Source organism: Apiospora kogelbergensis (assembly GCF_038363985.1).
Source record: "Apiospora kogelbergensis strain CBS 113332 chromosome Unknown utg000006l_segment0_segment0, whole genome shotgun sequence".
Classification (NCBI taxonomy): domain Eukaryota; kingdom Fungi; phylum Ascomycota; class Sordariomycetes; order Amphisphaeriales; family Apiosporaceae; genus Apiospora; species Apiospora kogelbergensis.
The window spans coordinates 3,857,077-3,880,465 of NW_027117423.1; the positions used below are offsets into that span (position 1 = coordinate 3,857,077).

The 23,389-nt window shown below is 54.2% G+C and overlaps 11 protein-coding genes across 11 annotated transcripts; 5 read left to right on the top strand and 6 right to left on the bottom strand.

The window, feature by feature from the left end:
- Positions 1-398: 398 nt before the first annotated feature.
- PG998_010047 (chromosome transmission fidelity protein 8) lies at positions 399-905 on the bottom strand (the record flags this gene model as incomplete). The annotated part of the gene is made up of 1 exon (XM_066876863.1): positions 399-905. One exon carries the CDS (start codon positions 903-905, stop codon positions 399-401), a length of 507 nt encoding a protein of 168 aa, XP_066729019.1.
- A 586-nt stretch (positions 906-1,491) lies between these two features.
- PG998_010048 (40S ribosomal protein eS6) lies at positions 1,492-2,637 on the top strand (the record flags this gene model as incomplete). The annotated part of the gene is made up of 4 exons (XM_066876864.1): positions 1,492-1,584; positions 1,796-2,158; positions 2,309-2,476; positions 2,542-2,637. 4 exons carry the CDS (start codon positions 1,492-1,494, stop codon positions 2,635-2,637), a joined length of 720 nt encoding a protein of 239 aa, XP_066729020.1.
- Positions 2,638-4,503: 1,866 nt separating this feature from the next.
- Positions 4,504-5,862, bottom strand: PG998_010049 (ribose-phosphate pyrophosphokinase 3; the record flags this gene model as incomplete). Its single annotated transcript, XM_066876865.1, has 3 exons — positions 4,504-4,933; positions 5,091-5,555; positions 5,786-5,862. The coding sequence occupies 3 exons, from the start codon at positions 5,860-5,862 to the stop codon at positions 4,504-4,506; spliced, it is 972 nt and encodes a 323-aa protein (XP_066729021.1).
- A 1,292-nt stretch (positions 5,863-7,154) lies between these two features.
- PG998_010050 (uncharacterized protein) lies at positions 7,155-7,707 on the bottom strand (the record flags this gene model as incomplete). Its single annotated transcript, XM_066876866.1, has 2 exons — positions 7,155-7,357; positions 7,509-7,707. The coding sequence occupies 2 exons, from the start codon at positions 7,705-7,707 to the stop codon at positions 7,155-7,157; spliced, it is 402 nt and encodes a 133-aa protein (XP_066729022.1).
- A 1,538-nt stretch (positions 7,708-9,245) lies between these two features.
- On the top strand, positions 9,246-11,257 carry PG998_010051 (uncharacterized protein; the record flags this gene model as incomplete). Its single annotated transcript, XM_066876867.1, has 4 exons — positions 9,246-9,651; positions 9,710-9,744; positions 9,821-10,969; positions 11,036-11,257. 4 exons carry the CDS (start codon positions 9,246-9,248, stop codon positions 11,255-11,257), a joined length of 1,812 nt encoding a protein of 603 aa, XP_066729023.1.
- Positions 11,258-11,829: 572 nt separating this feature from the next.
- PG998_010052 (uncharacterized protein) lies at positions 11,830-14,329 on the top strand (the record flags this gene model as incomplete). Its single annotated transcript, XM_066876868.1, has 2 exons — positions 11,830-13,444; positions 13,533-14,329. 2 exons carry the CDS (start codon positions 11,830-11,832, stop codon positions 14,327-14,329), a joined length of 2,412 nt encoding a protein of 803 aa, XP_066729024.1.
- A 377-nt stretch (positions 14,330-14,706) lies between these two features.
- Positions 14,707-15,333, bottom strand: PG998_010053 (uncharacterized protein; the record flags this gene model as incomplete). The annotated part of the gene is made up of 1 exon (XM_066876869.1): positions 14,707-15,333. The coding sequence occupies one exon, from the start codon at positions 15,331-15,333 to the stop codon at positions 14,707-14,709; it is 627 nt and encodes a 208-aa protein (XP_066729025.1).
- A 110-nt stretch (positions 15,334-15,443) lies between these two features.
- PG998_010054 (uncharacterized protein) lies at positions 15,444-15,884 on the bottom strand (the record flags this gene model as incomplete). The annotated part of the gene is made up of 1 exon (XM_066876870.1): positions 15,444-15,884. One exon carries the CDS (start codon positions 15,882-15,884, stop codon positions 15,444-15,446), a length of 441 nt encoding a protein of 146 aa, XP_066729026.1.
- Positions 15,885-16,827: 943 nt separating this feature from the next.
- On the top strand, positions 16,828-17,595 carry PG998_010055 (uncharacterized protein; the record flags this gene model as incomplete). The annotated part of the gene is made up of 3 exons (XM_066876871.1): positions 16,828-16,850; positions 16,950-17,110; positions 17,201-17,595. 3 exons carry the CDS (start codon positions 16,828-16,830, stop codon positions 17,593-17,595), a joined length of 579 nt encoding a protein of 192 aa, XP_066729027.1.
- Positions 17,596-18,267: 672 nt separating this feature from the next.
- PG998_010056 (uncharacterized protein) lies at positions 18,268-19,619 on the top strand (the record flags this gene model as incomplete). The annotated part of the gene is made up of 3 exons (XM_066876872.1): positions 18,268-18,354; positions 18,413-19,112; positions 19,183-19,619. 3 exons carry the CDS (start codon positions 18,268-18,270, stop codon positions 19,617-19,619), a joined length of 1,224 nt encoding a protein of 407 aa, XP_066729028.1.
- A 150-nt stretch (positions 19,620-19,769) lies between these two features.
- PG998_010057 (uncharacterized protein) lies at positions 19,770-23,035 on the bottom strand (the record flags this gene model as incomplete). The annotated part of the gene is made up of 8 exons (XM_066876873.1): positions 19,770-20,110; positions 20,235-20,372; positions 20,759-21,251; positions 21,296-21,465; positions 21,530-21,735; positions 21,810-21,919; positions 21,975-22,545; positions 22,629-23,035. The coding sequence occupies 8 exons, from the start codon at positions 23,033-23,035 to the stop codon at positions 19,770-19,772; spliced, it is 2,436 nt and encodes an 811-aa protein (XP_066729029.1).
- Positions 23,036-23,389: the final 354 nt, after the last annotated feature.

Consider the following 23,389-nt stretch of genomic DNA (forward strand, 5'->3'; position numbering starts at 1 on the left):
TAGTAAACCACGGCATGATCGCATAGAGTCAATTGGGATTCGTATATCTTAAGGAACCTGACAGCGGTTGACGACGTGTTCCTGGGTCCCAGAATTGAAGACGTCTTTGGTTCTTCTATGCAGTCATGACCAGGTGCTGGCGATCTGGTGATTTTCCCAACTCCAAGCCTACGCTGGGTGATTGCTACATAGTGTCTACTTCAGTACACACCCAAAGGACGGCCCATAGAGCATCTTGATGGCATTCTCTCGGCCCACCAAGAAACGGGTCTTGGGCAGGAAGGGAGTTTCTGATGCGGATGGGGCTCGTACGTGCGCAACGTGACTGATCCAGCATGGCCTAATCGAGTTCGTCTAGTTTCCATGGAACCTCCCTGACGGGGGGCGTTGCATAGCTCTCATCCAGAGCCAACAGGCTCGGGCCGGGACGAGAAGACCAGTTTGTACTTGATGATCTCCACCACCTCCAGATCCTCCGAAGTGGTTGACGACTCCTTTTTGGAGGAAGCAGCATCTGTCATTTCCGTATCCGCACCTCCAGTGACGGCGGCGGCGGCTCGCTTCCGGATGACGGCCATGGGCCGGGGCAGCTTCTTGACCTCGCCCGTCATGCGCTGGTGCTGGCCGACGTACATGTGCACGCGCTTCATCCAGGCGGTGCTTTTGGGGTCCAGGGCGTCCGGGCGGTAGTCCGGGAACTGGACGCGCCCGATGGGGATCTCGGGGGCGTTGTTGTTGTCGTCCTCGGCGCCGTCGTGGTGAGGCAGGTTGATGGTGCCCTGCAGCTCCAGCAGCGCCAAGCCCGACGGGGTCTGGATCAGGGGTGGGAGCGGGTTGGCGACAGCAACATCGGCGTTGTCAGGGGCGGCGGCTGGCCGGGGAAATAGCTGGACAGAGGTCGCCATTATGGCTGGCGGCGTGGGAGCATGCGGAGTGGCACTGCACGCCTCAATTCACTGGCCGTGGAATAGCGGACTTGAGAGGGATCACATGTAAGAAGTACATACACCTGATGTATTCATTCAGGTCGCCTTGTTGCTTGATCCATGAAGGGATCCGGTCCGTAGTATTATTCACTTGACCAATGAAGTGGGCGTACCGAGGGGAGACTGGAGTTGAAGGTACCTTTCTTATCGAGGCACTAGTGGTCTGTAGCCGATAACGATTATGCATTCGATTGGCTTGAAGTCCGTGCACCCAAAAGCCCTAGATACGTACCGTTTGCTTCGACCACTCGCACGGGCCGGAATAAGCTGGGCCAATCTTATCAGCCATTTTCCCACACAATTGCTGAGAGTCTGGAAAAATTGCAGTGGAAAGTGGCCGCAAACCCACCCGCACCCTGCCCACACCCACTTTGTCAATTTCAGTGTGTATTGCTCTGGTCACGATCTTTTTCTTTCGACCTCTGAAATCTTTCACTCGATCGTACTAACCCCCCCCGACCAGCCCAGCTTCTCTCGAGTCGACTCACCCACATCGACCGCCAACATGAAGTTGAACATCTCTTACCCTGCCAATGGCAGCCAGAAGCTCATCGAGATTGAGGATGAGAGAAAGCTCCGTGACTTCATGGAGAAGCGCGTACGTCCGACCATCTGAACCCTCGAAAATATCTTCCGACGAGCCGCGTTATTGGTGTACTGGGTGATGGGATCTCGAGATGGACGAAATATTCTCTGGGCTATTTCTACCGAACCGATCAGAACATCAAACAGCACCAATAACGCGCTCGTTGGCGATTTTCCCGTTTGCTACCGACCCGACATGTACTGACAGTGCTTTCCTCGAACAGATGGGCGCTGAAGTCCCCGGCGACAACCTCGGTGATGAGTTCAAGGGCTACATCTTCCGCATCACCGGTGGAAACGACAAGCAGGGTTTCCCCATGAAGCAGGGTGTCATGCACCCTACCCGTGTCCGACTTCTGCTGTCCGAGGGCCACTCCTGCTACCGCCCCCGCCGCACCGGTGAGCGCAAGCGCAAGTCCGTCCGTGGCTGCATCGTCGGCATGGACCTGTCCGTCCTCGCTCTCTCCATCGTCAAGCAGGGAGACAACGACATCCCCGGTGTCACCGACGTCGTCCACCCCAAGCGCCTCGGCCCCAAGCGCGCCACCAAGATTCGCCGTTTCTTCTCCCTCAGCAAGGATGACGATGTAAGTTTCCAACACATCGTCGTCGCCTGCCCGGTCGTTGTTGCTGCTGCTGGTTGAAAGGCCACTGCATCGTATACCACCGAGCAGAGACTGAGATGTAGGAAGTCAACAAACAAAGAGACAGCAATACTAATTGGGCAACACATATAGGTCCGCAAGTACGTCATTCGTCGTGAGGTCCAGCCCAAGGGTGAGGGCAAGAAGCCTTACACCAAGGCCCCCAAGATCCAGCGCCTGGTCACTCCCCAGCGCCTGCAGCACAAGCGCCACCGAGTCGCCCTGAAGCGCCGCCAGGCTGAGAAGGTCAAGGATGAGGCCGTATGTTTTCCTCCCTCACAAAGCACTTCGAATACAAGAACATAACACTGACAAATCCCCTATAGGCTGAGTACTCCGCCGTCCTGGCCAAGCGTGTCGCCGAGGCCAAGACCCTCCGGGCCGAGTCCCGCAAGCGCCGCGCCAGCTCCATGCGCAAGTAAAAACAGCAACCTCTCTTGCCATAGGCGTTAGGGTTTTTCTTCGGGTGTCTACATAGTACTCCTCCTGGGCTGCGTACGGTTCTTGCATTCGCCAGGTTCGATATGGGAATCGAGACGTTTACTGGCAAATCGAGGGTATTTGTCATCACGGCCTGGCATGGTCTAGTGTTTTCGGACGTCTTATTACGAGGTTTACGACATGACCACTGGCCCGATGAGAGAGCTAGATAGACGACGAAAGGTGTATTCTCGGCATAAAAATGGATGATGATTCCCGGAATAATATCTGCATTCCACCTTTTTTTCTCATGATGACAATTCCCGCCCGTCCCTCAGTCTTATGTGTCCTCAGCCCATTGCCTTTCCATGACCACAACTGCAACATTGTTGCTCAAGATCCCTTGGTCATATTTGGCATTGACATGTCCCCGGTCAATAATAGATCGTACCTGCTGGTAGCAACTCGCCCCCATACTCCTGCTAATAATCACAAGACGAGACGAAGTGCAAGGGGTTAATGCCAGGATCCATTTGCCTGGCGAGATAACTGCTTTCGCACCACTGTTGCTTGTGTGGTTCATTCCACTGGGCCTGTAATTTCTATCATTGCCCAGCAATCTGACCGTTGGTCTGGTCGACGATCGCACTCTTTCTCCCATCCATACTGCCACAACATGGAACACCGTCAGGAGATCCTAGCCCAGCAGAGTTTATTTTACTTCCAGTTTCTGCTACTTCGGCTCCGCCCCGTCTCTTTTGACCGTGGCCAAATCTTCTGCCCTCCTCCATGACAGCGTCGGCGTCCCAATGGTAATTTTTTGTGTCAGCTAAGCATGAATCAGAGTGACCTAGTCCCTTGGCTGAGAACACACAGCAAGTTCATCTATGTATTGAGTAGCTGCGAGCTTACTATTACTCAGGCAAGCTGTGGTGCATTGTTTTCTCCTGGGCTGCCACAGTCTCCCTTTCCTCTTTTACCACGCACACGCGTTAAAGAAATTCGCTTCTCCTGGACATTTAGGCGTACGGATAGTTCACTGGATCAAGACATTATCAGCACGATACGTTAGTTGCCCATTGGCAAGATTGACGTGTTAGGTACAATAATTGACATCTCTGGCTGGCCTGTCATCTCAATCGCAGGTATGACTGGGGTCATGTAAAGGGGCGTCTATCCTCCACGGCTCAAAGCCACGCATACTTACGTACTGCTGATCCGATTGCCTAAGCATCGTCGTATCATGTATCTCATCCACCTTGATCGTCTGCAGACGGACTTCGCCCTCTTAGCAGAGTAGCCGTTCCATTCATAAATGCGCGGACCTTATTCGACTCTCAAGTATCGTCGTAGGCACGACCATATAACATAAACAAGGCGTCATCCACTCAAACCTCGAAACATGTGGAAATGAAACGCTAGGTATATATATGTGTTTTTATATGTAAGTATGTACAAGTGGGTGTTTTTGCGCAGTTCCCAGCAAAAGCCTCAGTGAGAGGATGTGACATCTATCCGAGAAAAAGACGAAAGCGAGAAGAACATGTCAAAGACATTCCTTTAACTTTTTTCTTCCTTTTTCAGCACAAAGTATACCAACCTAAGATAGTACTACTATGTCGGTCATCCGATGCCATGTCCCTGGTAATGGCGGGAATGGCTGTGGCTCCATGGTAGTAGGATTTGTGAGTTTTATTTAACCCCCCGTTAAGCGCCCCGATATTCATAATCAAAGAAACCGCCGACAGTTCCTTCTTACTCTCGCCGTCCCTTGAGAGGGACACACTTCCCTTCCTTTTCCTGTATGTATGCAAATTCATTCCCCGTCATGCCGTCATCTCATCCATCCACAAGTCCGCACGCCTGGTTTATACAGCCGGGGCGTGGTGGAACAAGAAGCTGACACTCTCGCCGTTGTGGGTGCGGCGAATGGCCTCGGCAATGGTGGGGCTGACGTCGATGACGTTCAGCTTCTTGCAGCGCTCCTGCTTGTCGCCGAGGGGCACAGTGTTGGTAACGACCACCTTGGAGAGGCAGCTGTTGTTAATGATGTTGACAGCGTCGCCGCTGAGGATTCCGTGCGTCACAATGGCCACGACCTCGGCTGCGCCGTTCTCCTTGACCGTCTGCGCCGCCTTGGCCAGCGTGCCGCACGTGTCGGCCATGTCGTCCACCAGGATCGCCACCTTGTCCTTGACGTCGCCGACCAACACCATGCGCCCCACCACGTTGGGCCGCGGGCGCTCCTTGTGAATGAGGGCGAAGCCGCGGTCCAGACGGTCGGCTATCGATGTTGCTCTATTGTTATGCGGGTTAGCAAATAACCCTAAAAGGTGAAGGGCGACCGCTTGTACGGCGCGTCGCCTGCCTCCTCTTCCTGCGCAATACTCCGTAGCCATCCCCACAAGGCTGAACTCTGATGATATGCGAAGAAAAGGAGAATGGGAGCTCTTACCTCTTGGCACCGCCGGCATCGGGACTGACAATGACGATATCCTGGTCAGGGTAGTTTTCGCGGATCCAGCGCAGCACGCTAGGCTCGGCGTAGAGGTTGTCAACGGGCACATTGAAGAAGCCCTGGATCTGGCTGGCGTGCAGGTCCATGGTGATGACGTGGTTGCAGCCGGCCGTCTGCAGCATGTTGGCGATGAGCTTGGCACTGATGGGGGCGCGGCTCTTATCCTTCTTATCCTGGCGGGCGTAGGGGAAGTTGGGAATGACGGCCGTGATGCGGCGTGCCGACGCGGTGCGGCAGGCGTGGATCATGATGAGCAGCTCCATCAGACCGTCATTGATGTTGTTGGGCGCCGTCGACTGCAGGATAAATACGTCCTCATCGCGCACTGACTCTCCGACCGTGACCGAGGTTTCTTGGTTCGAGTAGTTGAGGGACATCGTCTTCGCGATCTCGATGCCGAGCCTAGAAGTGTGGGCGAGGTTTTGTTAGCCATTTGTGTTTGCTTGATTGCATGCGCATTCGTTCTCGTGCTGGTTCTGCTTTCTCTGCTTCACTGCTTCTTCCATGATTGCTTGGTACTCGCTCTTGGCGCCTCTACCCGGTGATGTGTGTAACTCGTACTGCGTGGGGCCTCCGGAGAGAGGGCAGATTGGGAAGAATGGGGACCGAGGACGGAGGGGATCGCATCGTACCTGTCCGCGACACTCTTGGCCAGGCTCGGGTGGCTATTGCCCGTGAGCAACTTGATTTCGTTGGCCATGTCGCCCATGGTGACCAAAAGAGGAAGGAATAGCACAAGCTGTCTGGCGGGCTACAAGCAAATAAAATAGCTTCGCCTTTCGTCGGAGCTTTTTCCTGCTTTGCTTTTTTTCCCTCTCGGTTTTTTGCCTTTCTTGTGACCCTTCGGGGTTAAAGTGCCAACTCAGTGCAACGGTTCTAAAGTCGTCACACGTCCAATCAGAGGGAGCCGTGGGGGTGGTTTTTTTCCGTCTCGTTTCTTCTAAAGAAGAATAAGCAGGTCAGCAGGAGGGGAGAACCAGTGGGAAAAGAGCCTCGTTCGTTCGTGCGCCGACCGGTTGGGTTGGACGAAATGCGGGACAGAAGAAGAACTGACGGGTTGCGACTCTGATGCAATGCAATGCAACAAAACGGCGGCCTGTGTGAAGCTGAAAAGGAGCAAATGAGTATATTATCGCAGTAAAGTAGACTGATAGTCTTCTCCAATCATGTTCGTTTGTACGTACAGGCAACTTTTGTCCTGTCCCCTTCTCTGTTTTCTGGTTCTTGGGTGACTGGCAGAATACACTAAGGTTAGTGCAGTTTGGAGGGGCAGCGCAAGATGTGACAAGCGATGACGGAACACCGAGTCGGCTGCAGTCAGAAGTAAGACAAGCAACTTACGTACTGCAGAGCAATCAATCACTGCAGAGCAGATGGATTGAGGAGGAGTTGAAAGTGGTAGCAAGTGCACAGCAGCTGGGAGCTGTCACGAAAGCTTCCTTTGTCAAAGAAAATCCAGGGTTCGTCTTGTCATGATGAATGCAAGCAAAGCAGATACAGACGACGAAAAGTTTGCTTGACTTCACTTTTTTTCCTTCTGGTAGTTCCTCCTTCTCCGCCCTGTCCAGTGCCTGGGCTGGCCCGTCCTTACCCTGACTTTTTTGTCTTGGGGGCACTAGGCCCGGCTAAGACAAGCTTGGATGTGGGGAAGGTGGGGTTGTTGCTTGCTTTTACAATTGAGTTGGACTGATGCTTTCCAGTCTTGGAGAAAAAGAAAGCTCTCGGCCTTCCATCTTCCTGTAAGCACTATTGCTAGTATTGAATCACATATGAGCTGCACATGGATCTCTTCTCCAGACTCGCCTGATTTTCCAGATAACCTTTGCAATAACCTTTTCCCAAAGCTGCTCAACTTGTTTGATACCAAGCTAGAACTCCCGTCTTGACCCTTTTACAAGAAGCTACCTACACAGGATATATCTAGTGACGGGCGACAGTAAGAGACATCGGGACTAGCACGGGGCGGTCTCCAGGAAGATCTCCTTCAAGGAAAGAACCCTTCTAGTTGGTTTCCCGTCTTGGCACCCTGAGCCCAGCCCGGCAAGTTCCTGGTGTAGATGTGGGCAGAAGGCTGCGTCTCGAGACCCCCTTCAGGATGGGCGCCTTGATGAACAACCGTCCGTCTTCGGCCTGCGAGAAGACACCGCTGCCGCAGCGTCCACAGAAGCGGCGCAGCACAGTCCTTCCCGAGTCCGTGTTCTTGTCTGTTTGGTGGCGTTGTGACATGTCATTATCGTGTCTATGTCTAGAAGAGGGGGCTTGAAAGAGGGGCAAGGGGAAACTCAATCGGTCGGTCGTTATGGACGAGCAAGTCGACCGGTGGATGGTAACGGGTGGGAGTCACTGTATACACACCTTCATATTCTCTGATGTCTTCCATCCCGCTGGTGACTGTGACGGTGTCCTTCGGGTAGACCAGATTGACAGTGTAGGTAGTGCCACCGCAGGTCTGGCAGTTTGTGCAGCTACATGCCACAGTGGTCATACTCTCGCCCTCGGCCTTGATTTCGACAGCTCCGCAGAGGCACTTTCCGTGAGCAACGTTGGAGGCCATTGTTGATGGGGATAAACGTGGAGTTGGGAGATGGTGGGGAGGGGATGGGGAGGAGGGAAGAGATGGGAAAGTTTTCGTCCCGGAAGGGATGTCTTGTATGCGAGCACCCGAGTCTAAATATAGCCCACGGCCTCGGGCCAGCCAATATGTTCACAATTCACCAATCAGAAGCAGACATTACTTTTTCTAATTCCTTTTTGGCCTTTCGAAGGATGAGGATATTCGGATCCGGAGCAAAGTGGAGCCTAAAGCCGACGGTTTTAATCTGACATACGTAAACCCGACGATATTGTTTTCATGGTGATCTAATATAGATCAATCGCCAAATTGAGAGAGCAGTAAGAGAGGCAGTAATGGGGTCGATGATGATGTCTACGGCGATAACGAGGAAGTCGGCGATGAGATAAGCGGCGATATGGTGATATGACGTCTGTGTAGTAGATCAAGCCGTTGAGTCGTATATACATTTTAGCCCAATGTATTGATATTAGTTATTCTATATATTATATTGACGAGCAGATCAGGTTCTAAACTTGTGCGTCCGTCTGCTGCAGAGTTCGTGTACGGATCCGGAAGCAACCAATCATACCTAACTCATGACTCATGTAAAAAGTAAAATTCTACCATGAAGATATACAATGCCTGAAATGCTGACGAAAAAGATCTCGAAAAGCGATATGCAAATATACTGTACAAGAGTGAAGCTTGATTTGTAGTTCGTGATATCGTCTGCATGTCTCCATATTTATAAATATGGGGCGACCTAGTTTTTGACGATCCCGTTTCGATTTTGTTTCACGCAGCGGAAAAGCCCACGTTCACTGTCATGGAAACATATATTTGCACTGCATTTCACCGATTATGGGACGCCTTCCGTCCTTCGATCAATCGTGTAATGGTTTCGTGTTTAGCGTCGTACAGCACTGGTAGTTGGATTTACACATGCTGGTTGGCATATTCACGTGTGGAAGCTATGGCCAGATCTGATCTAGATTGGAGAAGTAACACGGACGTGTGCTCCGAAACGGAACCGCCAAGCTTTCATTGGCTTCTCGGCTCAACCGGCTACGACGTGAGAGTGGCCACACTCACGCGGCTGTAAGCAGGGGGCCGAAGGAGGGACGAAAGGGGGGCAGGGGGAATGTAAGCACAGACGTGAGGAATGCCGGGAAGTTACCTGGCGTTTTCTACCGGCTCTCGCGCTGAACAACGCGACAGCTTTTAGGTTTCACATCCGCGTATAAAGTAGAGCCGTCCGCTCCGGAAACAGACTAGTTGATGCATGGTGTGACGCCGATACTACCCCCTTCTCAAACCGGAGCCGTCGTGATTGGTCCGAGAGTATGCAGCACCCCCGGCAGAAAAAGATGATATGTCTTGTCTGCCGGTAGAGACGACTGAAAAAGGACAGACTTGTTACCTCATTCGAACTGATCGACCAACGAAGAGGAAGAAGGAACGCCGCATTACGATATCATCTGGTATCCATTATCATATCGACGGGTACTATTACGGCTGCATGCCAGACCACACAAGCCATGGTCAACGTCCTCGTCCTCGGCAGCGCGCTAGTCGCCGTGACGCTGCTCTATAGTGTCGCCGGCCTATACACCAACTACCAAAAAGTGCGGCGTTCAGGTATCCCTATCATCATCAGCCCCTTCTACACCTTCAACCCGCTATGGATCATTGCGCAGTCCTGGTTCGCGCCCCGGAAGTGGTTCCTCCCGCTCTGCCGGCTGCTGCCCGAGCCGTTTTCCCTGTTTACCCGGGTTGTCTTGATGGACTGGCCCAAGGAGGACGGCTGCGAGCTGCATGACAAGTTCGGCCCCGCCTTCTGGGTCATCAGCCCCGGGACGGTCCAGTTTGTGTGCTCCGATCCGGTGGCCAATGAGGAGATTATGTCGAAATACAAAGTCTGGACCAAGCCTCCGGAGCACGTCGGTTAGTCCAGTCTACCTATACAACCCCTTGAATTGACAACATGCTGACCTCTCCATAGCCGCGTTGGCAATGTACGGGCCAAATGTCCTTACAGTGAGTGTTTTGGCGACTGTGATGTGATGCACAAAGGAAAGGGGGAAACAGAAAACTAAAGCCGGTGTTCTTCTAGGTCGAGGGCGAAGACTGGACGCGCCACAAACGCATCATCGGCCCCTGCTTCAACGAGCGCACCAGCGTGTTTGTCTGGGAGGAGACGATGCGCCAAGTCCAGGAGATGCTGGACAAGCGGGTCTTCGCGGATCCGGACCACACGCACAAGACGCTGTGCGAGGACAGCCGGACCATCGCGCTGCACTCCTTCATGGGCGTCGGGCTGGGGGCGCCGCAGGACTTCTCGACGGGGGCGCGCCAGAAGAGCGACGGGCGCCGCTTTTCGTTCCGCGACTCGCTGACGTCGGTGCTGCACGAGCTGGTCTTGACCATGATCGCCAGCCAGCTGCCGCCGGCCATCCTGAAGTATCTGCCCAAGTATATGAGCGAGAAGAAGGTCGCGTTCGACGAGGCGGGCCAGTACATCGAGGACCTCGTCAAGAAGCAGGAGGATGCCGGTGCCCAAGACTCCGGGGCCGCGGACAAGAAACGTACCACCTTCCTGGCCACCCTCGTCTCCAACGCGCGCGACGACGCAACCGCCGCGGAGGGGAAGACGGCAGAAGGAAATCGCAAGAGGGGTTTCTCCAAGCAGGACCTGATGGGCAACATGTTCGTCATGAGCTTCGCGGGCCACGACACGACGGCCTCGTCGCTCGCCTTCACCATGACGATGCTGGCGACGCGGCCAGACTACCAGCGCTGGATCCAGGAGGAGATCGACACGGTTCTGGCGCTGGGTATAGATAGGGGCGACTACAAGAACCTCTTCCCCAAGCTGAAGCGGTGCCAGGCCCTCATGTTCGAGACGCTGCGGCTGTACCATCCGGCGCTGCTGGTGACGCGGCAAACTTCCACGCCCAATCAGCTCAGTGTCGCGCTTTCCCCGGGGACGAATGAGAAGACGGTGATACAGGTTCCCGCGGGGACCTTGGTGCATGCGAACCTCCACACCACTTACTTGTCCCCGAAGCTCTGGGGAGCGGACTGCGCGGAATGGAAGCCGGAACGCTACATCATCCCCGCCGGCACCGACAAGCCCGGGTGGCCGGAGTACAGGCCCGAGCCCGCGGGGCAGACGGCAGAGAAGCTGGTAGCGCCGCCGCTTGCCTTGAGCTCGTTCTGGTCATTGGGGCCGCGCATTTGTTTGGGGATGAAGTTCTCGCAGGTAAGATCTGACAGACACACGTCTCGCATTTTGAAACACTGCAGACTGTTAACTCATATTCATTAGGTTGAATTCACAGTGGCCATGTTCACGGCTTTCTCACAAGCTCGCGTGGATCCCGTGCCGAGGCCGGAGGTCGTCGCCAGGGCAAGCTCGGCTGAGGCGGCCGTCCAGGAGGCGCGTGTGGAGCTGAGGGGAGTGCTGGATCGATCTGGCTTCGGGACTACGGGGCCATTGCTGCACATTACGGAGCCGGAGAAGATTGTCTTGCGATGGTACAAGAGATGAAAAGGGGGCAACAAACGAGGGATAGTAAGCATCTGCGACAAAGTGGTCCTGTCTAAATAAGAGGTGTATGTGCAGGGTTGCCCCGTGAAGGTCCCCTCTACTCGCCAAGCCAGACTGTACGACACTGAGGCAACAGACATTTATCAGATACAGGGGCGGAAAGCTGATGTCATTTGTTTATTTATTGTCTCAAGTATGCTAGGTTTTATTGCGTCTGGCAAATAGCAACCCCTTAGTTGAGCCACGCATGCCAGGGGTATTGACATAGCTGAATGCGGCATGCCAGTGACCCCCTCCCTGCGAGGCAAAGAAAAGCCACTAGCCCACGGCCTCTCAAACAAACGATAAACAAACGAAGGCCACCCATCACACATCTCAAAGGACGACAAGCTCAATTGGAAGTTGCGAACCTACGTTGACCTAGTAGGACCTGACAAGCCCAACAGCATGTCGGGATACAACCGCTACAGCCAACAGGGGGCGTGGGGGCGGCGCCTGACCGACGCTCACCACTCGTACCAGACGTCGAAGACGAAGAAGTTCACCATCCGACTTACGGATATCCACGGAATATGCAGACGGATGATCCTTTCCAATCCGCCTTCGGTTCACCGTCTCGACGAAATGGCAACGGTGACTACTCCCGGCGCCGTTTTAATATCGTAAATCCCGGGGACCGGGTGTATCCGAACAAAGCAGTACCAGACGAAGAATACGATGACTTAAACAACGACGAATCCGAACCACACACGGATACCCAAGCGCGCCATGATACCAATACGGCCTCTTCCTCACACAAATCTGTCCGGTTCTCTACTGACAACGATGGCGACCAGCACATCAACAGTGATTCGTCAATCCCTACGACCACCGCTCACCGCAACTCCGACGGCAGTGCCCGCTCCAGCACCTCCAGTATTGCAGGCGACACCCTCCGCCGCGCCTCCCAAGCCGTGGACGACGCCGTGGACGCCGTCGCCACCCAAATCAGCAGCGCCTACGCGAGTTTTGCTTCCTGGCGGGTGCCCCCTTTATTCAAAAAGTCGGTCCCCATGATCCTAATCGCGGCCATCCTCGCCGGCTTCATCCAGTGGTCGCTGTCGTACGCCGCGCGCCACCCCTACGACACCGTCGGCTACGCCGCCTTTGTCCGGGAGCTCTGCGCGACGCCCCAGATGGTCGCGGACGCCTGGCGCCGGGGCCAGCAGCGCGCCGCGCTTCGAAAACCCACGAAATTCAACGTCACGCAGTATTTAGAGCAGGGAGGCGAGTTGGGAGGATCTATGTTCGAGTTTGGGCCTTGGGGCGTGTACGAGGGGTTGCTACGCGACGTCGAGATGGAAACATGGTTCGACGAGGTGCGCGGGGCGGATGATGTGATTTCAGCGCTATGGACGGGACTGCCCGCCGTCTCGGGGGTGGTGGTTACGGAGATGGAGGGAAGTGGTAGTGGCCAGAACCCTGACGCCGCTGGCGACGGTAGTGTTGTCCGCCAGCCCCAGCCCGTTACGGTTACTGTGACGTTCCCCGGGGGAGGAGGGCGGAAAGAAGAGATCAAAGCGAAAGCTCAGAAGAAGGGAGACGGCAAGAAGAATGATGACGGGAAGAACGATCAAGACGAGAACACGAAGGCGGTCGTGCGGCGCCTCGAGATGCGCAGCGCCATCGACATGCGCTCCACCATGCGCAAGCGCGCCGAGGCCTACTTCGAGAACTTCCTAGCCGGCCGCGCCGTCGTCATCGGCCAAGCCCTGGCCGACGCGCGCCGGTTCGGGGAGCTGGTCGAGGCCCACACCATGGCGGCCGTTTCGGCGGACGCGCCGGCGCCGCGCGAAGAAGAAATCCCATCCTCATCTCCTCAACCCAACGACAACAAGAAGGAGGTCGTGGGCCCCAAGTTCCACACCGACGTAGCCGCCAGGCTGGATGGCGCGACGACCAAGGCGAACCTGTGGAAGAAGATGACGGGCGCGTTTCGCGAAGTGCGGGTACACAACCGCACCAATTACGTCCTGAGCTACGCGGGCCTGCACCTCGCTCGCCGCCTCCTCGACGCGCATCAGACGCTCTACGCCGCGGCGCGGCCGGAACCCGCCGACCTGCCCGCCAACCTGAAAGGGAACCAGACCTCGTCCCTCTTCGCAGCGCCTGCGCCCGACGTGCTTGGTGCCCTTTCAGACCTGCGACGTGCGCGCGACGTCGAGAGGGGAGTTTTTGGAGGAGTTGTTGGAACAGAGCTGGAAGAACAGCACCGCTCACATCTTCCCTGCGTCAGGGTCATCCGCGATGTTGCCTGGGAGCGCGTCGCTATCGTCGGCTTTGGACACGCTCATCGACAAGCTGGAGGGGCTGGAAGAGCACCTGCAGAGCGTCGGGCGGAACCTGGCGTGGGTTTCCGAGCGGCTCGCGGCACAGGTTGCCGCTGAGATGGGGGAAGAGTACCAGCCTAAACTTTTAAAGAGCGGGGGATTGTCGAACGTGTCGTCTACGGAGAAGCTCGAGAACGACAAGGACGGCGAGGAGGAGGAGGAGGTGAAGCAGCACAGGCCCTTGATCTGGAGCCAGACCCCACAGGACCTGGTTGAGAGTTGGGGGCGCGTGCTGGATCAAGTGGCGGAAGCGCGGGGGAGGGTTACGGAGCACGAGCAGGAGCTGCGACGGAAGAAAGGGGGTAGCGATGGGACGCGCCCTCAGGAGGTCGCAATGCGGGCGTGGAGGGTAGGAAACTGTGCTGGGGCGTCTTGTTACGGGGAGATCATGGCTGGCAGTGCCGCTACTATTGGCGGCGGCAGCAAGAAGGAGAAGGCGGAGAAGAAGAAGACGAAAGGCTGGTTCTGGCAGAAGAGCGAAGAACAAGAAGATGTAGAGAAAGATGGTCCTGACAACGAAGGGGAAAGAGAGAAGGGCGCCGAAGATGTCGAAGACACCCCGGAAATGAGGGCTGTACGCGAGAGGTTCTGCTGTGGTTACAGTATGCATAATGAGTGGGCGGACATTCTCATGTATGGGGATAAGCAGTTTGCATTTCAGGATTTGTACAGTGGGCAGCAGCCAGAGGTGGCTTCTGGATAGATACGATTATGAATTGATTCATTGACTTGGTTGTTTATTGATTTAACTAATGGGGTAGTGTAGGAGGAGACTCAATCACCAGATGATATGTTGTACAGAGTGGGAAAGTAAACTCGGAGGTTCCTCTCAACTCTTTAGGCGGTCCAATCAACACCATCGTTTCTGATACATTCATATGCTGAGAACCCCTGAAGCATTCCTTCCCATTCATCCTCTGCTGTCACAAATTGGCCATTATCAATAAGGGCAATGTCGCATTCTAGTTTAGCCCTTAGTCCTCGTTTGCGAGTGTTGATTCATTACCTTTCCCCGCGATGAGGGGCACCCAAAAGCATCTGCCCCTTGTTCTGCGCCGAGCTGTCGCTGTCGCTATCGCCCTATGCTAACTTGGGCACCTTGCGACCGCCGGCCCGCGGTTTGATGATGCAGCTGCCACAGGTCAAATCAATCGATTCTCCAAAGGCCAGGGACCCGTCCGGCGGATAGTCGTCGCCGTCGCTACCATCGCCGTCAGCCGATGAGCTCTGCAAGTCCTCTCGCGCACGCGGTGCTTCTTTACCTTCGTTATCCTCAGCATCGCCATCATCATCCGAGATCCGTGCCGTCTTCTTGCCTTTGTCCTTCTTCGGCTTCTTTCGCGTCGCTGACTGGGCGGCGACGGTGCTCATGCTGGGGGCGCGCGTCTCCTCTCCCGAGTTGTTTGCGGAAGAGGCGTCCTTGTTCCAGTAGACCTCCAGCTGGATCACTCTACGCCGGAGTGACGTGACGGATGTGGCAGAGGTGGCGCTGAACAAGCTCCTGTCCTTGTCGGAACGCGCCATCAGGGATTTGCCAGAGCCGTTCGGGGCGAGTCGTGCGACGATGTCTGAAATCTCTGCGGTTTCGGGGAGCGTGATCATGTACAGGGCGGGCTGCCAGGGGCCGCCGCCGGTGTGGTCCACGATGGGGAAGCTGACCTCGGAGACGTTCTTCGGCCAGATGATGACGTTCGGCATCTCGCTCATGGCTGCTGGAGGAGGATAAGGATGGCCAATATGTTGCTGATAAGCTGGGGTTCCAGGAGGAGATGGAGGATGCGTAAAGCGTGTCGGCATACCAACGACAGGGCCTGGAATTACACCAGCGGCTCCGTGAAAGCGGTTGTCGTGGTGAAAGTCAGGAGGGGTGACGCGACGCCGCCGCCGAAGTTGGCCAGGACACAGTTGAAGGAGCCAGTCATAGACGGGTTGCGCGGTGCGTGATACTTGCCACGGACTCTCTTCTTGTGGTCGTCGAGGCACTGTGAGCAATAGCAATGGCCGTGTTCATCATTTGGGGGAGCCGCGTACACCATCGAGGGTTGGGGATAGTACTGGTTGTACCAGGGAGGGAAGTCCATGCCGCTGAGCTGTACGGAGTTACTTGATGGCAACATCAACTGGGATTTGATTGGAGGTCTGTTGCGTGTCTCGTTCTTGTTCTTTTCCTTCTTTTGAATATGCTGCTCCTGCTTAGCCTTCATATACTTCTTCCTGGCTGCTTTGAAGCATTTGGGACAAGGCCACAGGAAAGACATGCCTAAGTTGGGGAAATGCACCTTCTGACTTCAAGAGCCCGAGGAGGTGGATGTTTCTGCAGAAAGTAAGATAGATGTCTGAATTCCATTATCAGCCTACTGCCTCTCCCTATAATATGTTACTGATTGCTACGTTGCTTGGGTGATGCATGTAGAGAAGGAAGAGAAGGTCAGCTATTAGGCAGCGCAATTGGACACTTTGTTTCCAGGACCAATCAAGCATCACACACAGTATAGTCTTAAAATGTGCCTGGTTATATCATATCAAACAGCAATTGTGCTAAGGGTGGTTCTTCCTGAGGTCCGTTGTCATGTCACTCACTCACTATATGGCCTTGAGTAGTATAGGGGCGAAAGGGTCATTGTGCCAGAGCCTCAAGCATGCACTTTTTGCAGGTTTGAGCGATTGGGCTAGAACCCTTTCTCGGACAGGCAGCAAATGGGCTGCATTGATGAGGAAGCCATTGCCTTTACAGATGCAATAAGATATGCACAAGGCATGTGTCTAGGCCCTTTAGCTGAGCCGCATGCCCCGAATTGCCAGGTGTCGGGAAATCTTTGCTACCGACATACCGAGTCAGTCAGCAGTCAGTTAGTCAGTGCCTCTTCTCCTTCTCCAGGGCATGTATCCACCCACAGGTCTTCTGGACAGGTCACGTCAACCACCACCTGGCCTGTTCGCTCTGGCCTGGCGCTGACTTTATCTCCAGCTTTTTGCCTGCCAAGCCGAAGCTCCTACGCTACGCACTTAGAATTTTTGTGGACAGGGTCCTCTCTTCTATCTTTCTCCATTAGCTTCCCTATCGCATCTGAAAAGGCCACTTTCACCTCGCGCATCATCTTCCCTAACTTCTGGAGTATCCTTCACTCGACAACTTCACCACTTCCATTGCTCCATTCCTCGCCAACCCGGCTTCCCTTGTCCAGCAAACCAACCGCCAAAATGTTCGGCCTCAGCCCCCAAATGTATGTACATTTCCGTCGCTTGTCGCGTGTCGTGTGATGAGGCCAGTCGCAAAGGTGGCGTAAAGTGGTGCATGAAGCTAATAGTATGCGATTCTGTAGTGAGAACCTCGTCATCATCCTCGGGACGATGCAGCTCGCCAAGAAGATTCCCTTCGAAGACCCCAATGTCCTCAACATGTGCCGCGCTCTCTACATTGCCAGCAACTTGATCATTGCCGGCCTGTATCTCTTCGTCCAGATGAAGATCAACAAGAACAAGGGTACGCTCGCACGCCATCTTCGGTCGCGCACAGCGATGCGACGAAGTCTGAACCTGCAACAAACAGCTAGCTAACATCGATTTTGAACAGACATGACCACTCTCAAGTACGTTGAGCCTGCCCCCATGGGCTCGACTGAGGAGCCCAAGCTCGTCACCACGACGATCCACGCATACGATTCGGCCCAGGTCAAGACTTCGTTCCGGTCACAAATGATGGGTGTCGCCATGATGGCCGGCATGCACCTGTATATGAAGTACACCAACCCTCTGATCATCCAGTCCATCATCCCGCTCAAGACCGCGCTCGAGTCCAACCTGGTTAAGATCCACATCCTCGGCCACCCCGCCAGCGGCGACCTCAAGCGCCCCTTCAAGGCCGCCGCCGGCCTCATGGGTGGTCTGCAGCAGGGCGCCCCTCAGTCCGACAAGAAGGCTATCGAGGCTGCCGAGCGCTCCGGCCGTGGTGGCGCCAAGGAGGAATAAGCGAGTGCATTTACTTACGTAGCTCGGGAAAAAATGCAGAGAAAAGGTTTACCAGCACCTATCTGGCTCAAAGATGGTTGAGCGGGTTAGCAATGTTTATTCACTCTAATATGATGGGTTCTTTGGCTAGACGTCGAATGAAGTATAGAATGGGCGCGATTCGCCTGCTTCCCCAAGCTCTGCGATATTTGCATCTGCTTATGTGCCACGCATGCAAATGCAAAAGTTGACGTCACGGGAATTGAACAGTGAAACCACCAAAAGTCTTGCGACGTGTACTGGATCCGATTCTGAATGAGACAATTGCCCCTGAGCGAAGAATACTCCTATGCCGACTTAAAAGCCCGCAGCGTCCGGAGGTGAATGCCTTCGCAAAGAGCGCTGATCCAAAATTGGGCGACTTTAGTGGCGATCGGTAAGCGGTGGGTCTCAGGGTCCGACGTCACCGGGGTCGAGGGTTGAGCTGTAGGCAGTCAATGATCCTAACTTTTTCCTTTATCTATCCATCGCCCTTGCTATATCCGTCCTGCATTGCAGCCTGCGCATCCTTTCTCCGTCGACCGATTTGTAATACACCCAGAGCCCTCATATTTTCTCTTGCTCGACGATTACCTTTACGCTCTAATCAGCTCTTTCATCGACTGAGAAAGCCCCGGGCCCCAGGCAGTGACAATGCCGCGACCATCGACACCCCCACGCGCCCCGGACCCCTCCAAGGCCGCCGTTACGCCTCCCACACCTGCAGTGGCTCGCCGAATAGTGAGTCGCGAAACATCTTCGTAAAGCCTTTGCGCAAATCCTAACCAGATGCAACTAGGAGGAAAACCGTCTGAAAGCCAAAGCCATCCGTGAAGCGAACGACGCCGCGCAACGGCAAGCCGGCGTGCCGCCCCCGCTGAGCCGCACGCGCTCGGGCGCCGTCGACGACGAGGTTCAACAGGGCCCCTACAACCGAAAACGAGCGCACGACGTCATATCCTCGACGCGCAACCTCCCTTCCACGAGCCGCGATGGCCGCATCAACGGCGCGGCCGACGCAGCCGCGGCGAAACCCGACAAAGATGGCGAGGTGATACGGCCAGCGAAGAAGTTCCAGAAGTTCGTCGACTACGACTTCGACAAGATCACCGACACCAAGGGCGGCTTCCTGAGCACCGAGGACGACCCCTTCAACAAGGCGATGAGCGGGTCCGCGACGGCGGGCGGCAGCAACAGGAAACCGGGGGCGCCTGAGCCGCCGGAAGAGAGGCCGAAGGGCATGACGGTCGCGGAGTGGGAGCGGTTGCAGACCATCAAGCGACTGCGGCGGCAGAAGGCGGGGCCGTTTGAGCCTGGGCTGGGCATGCTGGAGCCGTCGGAGCGCAAGAAGTGCCGCGAGTGCGGGAGTCTGGAGATCGACTTCGTCTGGGAAGAGGTGCTGAAATGCGCTGTCTGTGGACGGTGTAAAGAGGCCAAGCCGGAGAAGTACAGTTTGCTCACGAAGACGGAGTGCAAGGACGATTACCTATTAACTGATCGTGAGTTTCCGCCCCACCACATACACATACATGCCTGATTGTACGTGGACTAATGACATCCCAATTACAGCCGAACTACGAGACGAGGAACTGCTCCCACATCTGTCGCGGCCGAACCCACACAAGTCGCACTGGCACGACATGATGCTGTTCCTGCGGTACCAGGTCGAGGAGTACGCCTTCAGCGACAAGCGGTGGGGCTCGGCGGAGGCGCTCGACGAAGAGTTCGAGCGGCGCGAGACCGAGAAGAAGAAGCGCAAGGAGGCGAAGTTCAAGTCCAAGCTGCTCGACCTCAAGAAGCGCACGCGCACCGACGCCTACCGTCGCGAGCACGGCAAGCTCGGCGGTACCTCTTCAGGCGGTGGTGGTGGGAAAGCCCGGTTCGATGATGTCTTGGGCGGTGGGAAGCATGTTCATGATTGGGGGCGCACCATCGAGAATGAGGCGGGTATGACGGTCAAGACTTGTACGACGTGTGGTATGGAGGTTGAGGAGTTGGAGTTTTAGGGGTGGAGGCTACTTGTGTCCAGATGCTGTGAGATGAGGTGAAATGCAAGTAATATAATGATACCCGTTACCAAGATAAATAAGTAACAACGTTAACGCCAAGTTCCGAAGTCAAGTACACGTGTGACCCTTTCCCTTTTCTGAATGTTCTCAAGCCAACCTCTCCGCCAGCCGTTTGTTCGTCGTGTCGATGAAGTGCGACATCATGAGAGGAACAGCAACCGGATCCGAATCAACTTGATCGCGGCATGCTCTTCGTACTGCTTTCTGTAAACAGGGCATGGGGATCTCTAGCATATCCGCAAGGTCCAAAACCCACGACATGCGTCGTCCATACCACTCTGCCAGGTCCTGGTGTTTGTTGACAGGCTGTTGGATAATGACTTCCCTCTCTAGCTCAATTACGTACGTGAGGAGCTTGATGATTGGCCTCTCTGGCGGATGATGGAGCCCTTTAGGAATGGGCAGCATAAACCTGTCGTTGGGATAATCTATAAAACCGCCACTAGTTTTACTCTTTCGTTCAGTTAGCATTTGGCCATGTCCAACAATGGTGCGAGTAACGTAACTGTAAAGAGATGATACAATAGCTTACATTCGGCAGTATGGGCTCACATGCATATGCGCTCAGTACATCCTTCGAGCATGGAAGACCATACATAGCCAGGTAACCCTCATAGAATTTCGAAATGTGACCAAGCCAGGTTGATCTCAAATCATCCAACTCGAAATCCTCGACGTGATCCATGCGGTCTTCAAAGTGTTGTATAAATGCTACCAAAGAGGTCCTTGCATCCCCTTTTCTACCAAGCTCGTGGAGCATGTTTAGCCACTCTATCGCCAGGAATGGCCCATGCTCTTTATCAGTGCGGAAGTCCATTTGAAGGGGGAGTCATAGGGGAAGTTCATATTTAAACGAGGGCGTTGCTGCTTGCCGATGACCCCGGTGATATCCACCCCAGCTTGTAGGAGTAACTTAATCGTGCCTGGATAGTTGGCCCTTTCATGCCGCCCAAGAATCGACGGACAAGACCGAGACCATCGCCGGAGAGCATTTAGTATGATCAACGTCCCAGCACAACTCGAATTGTCGATTAAGACGTTCAACTCCAGGTAATACTTGACTAGAGCCAGATCACCCACGGAAGCTGCAGTCGCTACGACCTTGGAGTCGAGGCCGCGATAGCCGCGTCTGATGATATGCTGAGCATGTTCGAGGGGCCAGTAGAGTTCGAGTAATCGAAACCGGACACTCCCATTCTCGGAAGAAAACTCGGAGTTGACGTCATCTACCATGTCAATCATGCGAGAGATGTCGTCGCATGTAAACGGGAGCAAAGCCTGCGTATTATCGTTGTACCTATTTCCATGGTAAGCCATATCCCCTAGTACCCTGTTTGCACTGGCTGAGGAAATGAAACGATCCTTATCATCTCGGAATGTTTCCTGAATGTACTGTAAAACTTCGAACACGAAGTTGCGCTTGTAGGGGAAAAGCGCGAACGTGAGAAATGTTGGGTTTCCCACTGTTAGCATGATTTCTTGACTGCTGCGATCGATGCCAGCCCATGCCAGGAGAAGTATCTTTGCGCAGCTGGTGTTTCCCAACAAGGCTGTGTAATCAAGGGGGTTCTGCAATTACAATCCATGATGTCCAGTGGGTGCCCAGCATCCACTAATGCCCGAGTCAGCTCTGTATTGCCCAATGCAATTGCCAGATGTAGAGGTGTCTGTCCTAGAAAATTGGGTGTGACATCCAGCTCTTCGGGCCCGTGACTAAGCGTGTTCAACGCCTTTCCGGGGTATAGGATGATATCGTATTGGATTGAAGAGGTGTTTCCGAACTCTGATAAAAGTCATTACTGCAGCAAAATAGGAAGTCTAGCATGGATTCGAATAGGTTTACCTACCTGGATCCAGCAATATCAGCTTCTCAATGAGCTTGACGAAGAACAGGTCGGACTGATACCATCCTTTAAAAACAAGGAAAGTCCAATTCCATTGACGACGATAGCGATGCGGGTTTTCCAGGGACAATGGGTCGAATCCAAGACTGACGAGTGCGTCAAAAACACCAAGATAAGCTTCTCGGAAAACCCACAAGCATTGCATACAGCTGTATAAAATACTAACATAATCTGATGGTTAGACGTATGGCTCTTGTTGAAATTGTGCAAACATTGGGCTTACTTGACAGAATCGAGACCTTGCCTCATTCCGAGATCGTCGATGAACAGCCTCAAGAGTGATACAAAAGCATCATATGGTATATTTCTATACCGTGCTATTCCCACCAGGACCTACCAAAGTGTTTAGTGCAATCGTTGGACAGAGGAACCACTTCTGGGCGCATACCTCTATATACCCTTGTTCTGCAGGGTTCACTTGGTGAATGAACGAAGGATCTTTTCGACACATCTCTGTGAACTTCGAAGATGCCTCGTCGATGGTAATGTAGCCATGACCTAGTTTGTGAAGAGTCTCGAACCCCGGTGACGTATATCGGACAACATACTGGGGTCGTAGCGACACCCCAAAGGAACGCCCGGCTGCGTCACTCTGGATGTGTATGGCCGCTGTCACGGTCAATGGGAACCCAAGTTGCGAGAGGGCCACTCGCAATGAGTATATGTGCTGTCTCCCGTCACATTTGGGAACATCGCACTCGCCAAGGATCATCGATAGAGGCGTGTACTTGAAAGCCCAGAAGCGGCCACCGACGCTCCCTTCTATATGGCAACGACAAGCGCATCTCCTCTTGAGACAACTTTTACGCCCACGACCTCGACTGACGAGTGAGTATGTGTGCGTTGACTTGTTTTGGATGCCACTACTAGGGCCATCGTTATTGCTGTCTTGCGTGTGCAATGCGGGTGGCAGCAAGGGAGGCGATACGGGCGGTTGGATCATACCCAGCTGGCCCAGGCTTTGGGAAATAAATCAGCGCTATCTTAAAGCAAATAAATAACCAGGAAATAAAAAGAGTATCTTCGTAGAAACGAGGCTTACAGCATCAGGTTCTGTTTCGCATCCTGAACGAGCTTCCTAAGTGACTCGAGGTCTTCCTGGCAAGAAGGCATCCATTTCAGCCTCTGTACAGATGTGTTCAGGCTATTTCGAGCTGCCATGCGAGAAGCCTTTTGCGACAGCTCGTTGAGGGCCTCCACAACAGCTTGGATAGAGGACCTGCAATATACAACGATCAAATCGGCCTGGTTGGTCTGCCCGGTCGTGCAGTTGAGTCTCCTGGCAACCTCGCAAATGAAGTCGAGATCTCTGGAAATTATATCGACTTCGACTGGAACCATTTTGGTAAGCTTATATGCCTTCCGAAGCCGGCTGGTACCGCTTGCGACCTGTATAACCAGAGAGGTCAGGCCTGCTGCCCCGCTGGCAATGCCAAGGGCTTCGGCCATGTCTGGCGGACTTCAAGCAAGCAGAGTCACGCGACAATCAAGGCTTCGATATGATGAAGCATGTATTGAATGCGATTAGGGATGACTGGATCTCAGAATGAAGAAGTATCCAGGCAATCTTCTGGCCGGGTCTGCCCAAAATCCATGACAGTGAGGCGAACCCGCGAGGCAGAACGCTACCCCGCTGGGGCGCGGTCATGGCTAGCTGACACCCAACCATGGCCAGCATCCTGATTGCACTGCATCTGCCTCCAATCCAGAAGACAGGCTGCAGGGGGTGGCGTGTCTGTCACTCTTATTGTATTCCTCTCATATCTACCTAAGCACTGGCAATGCAGGGTCAAGGCCTCATAA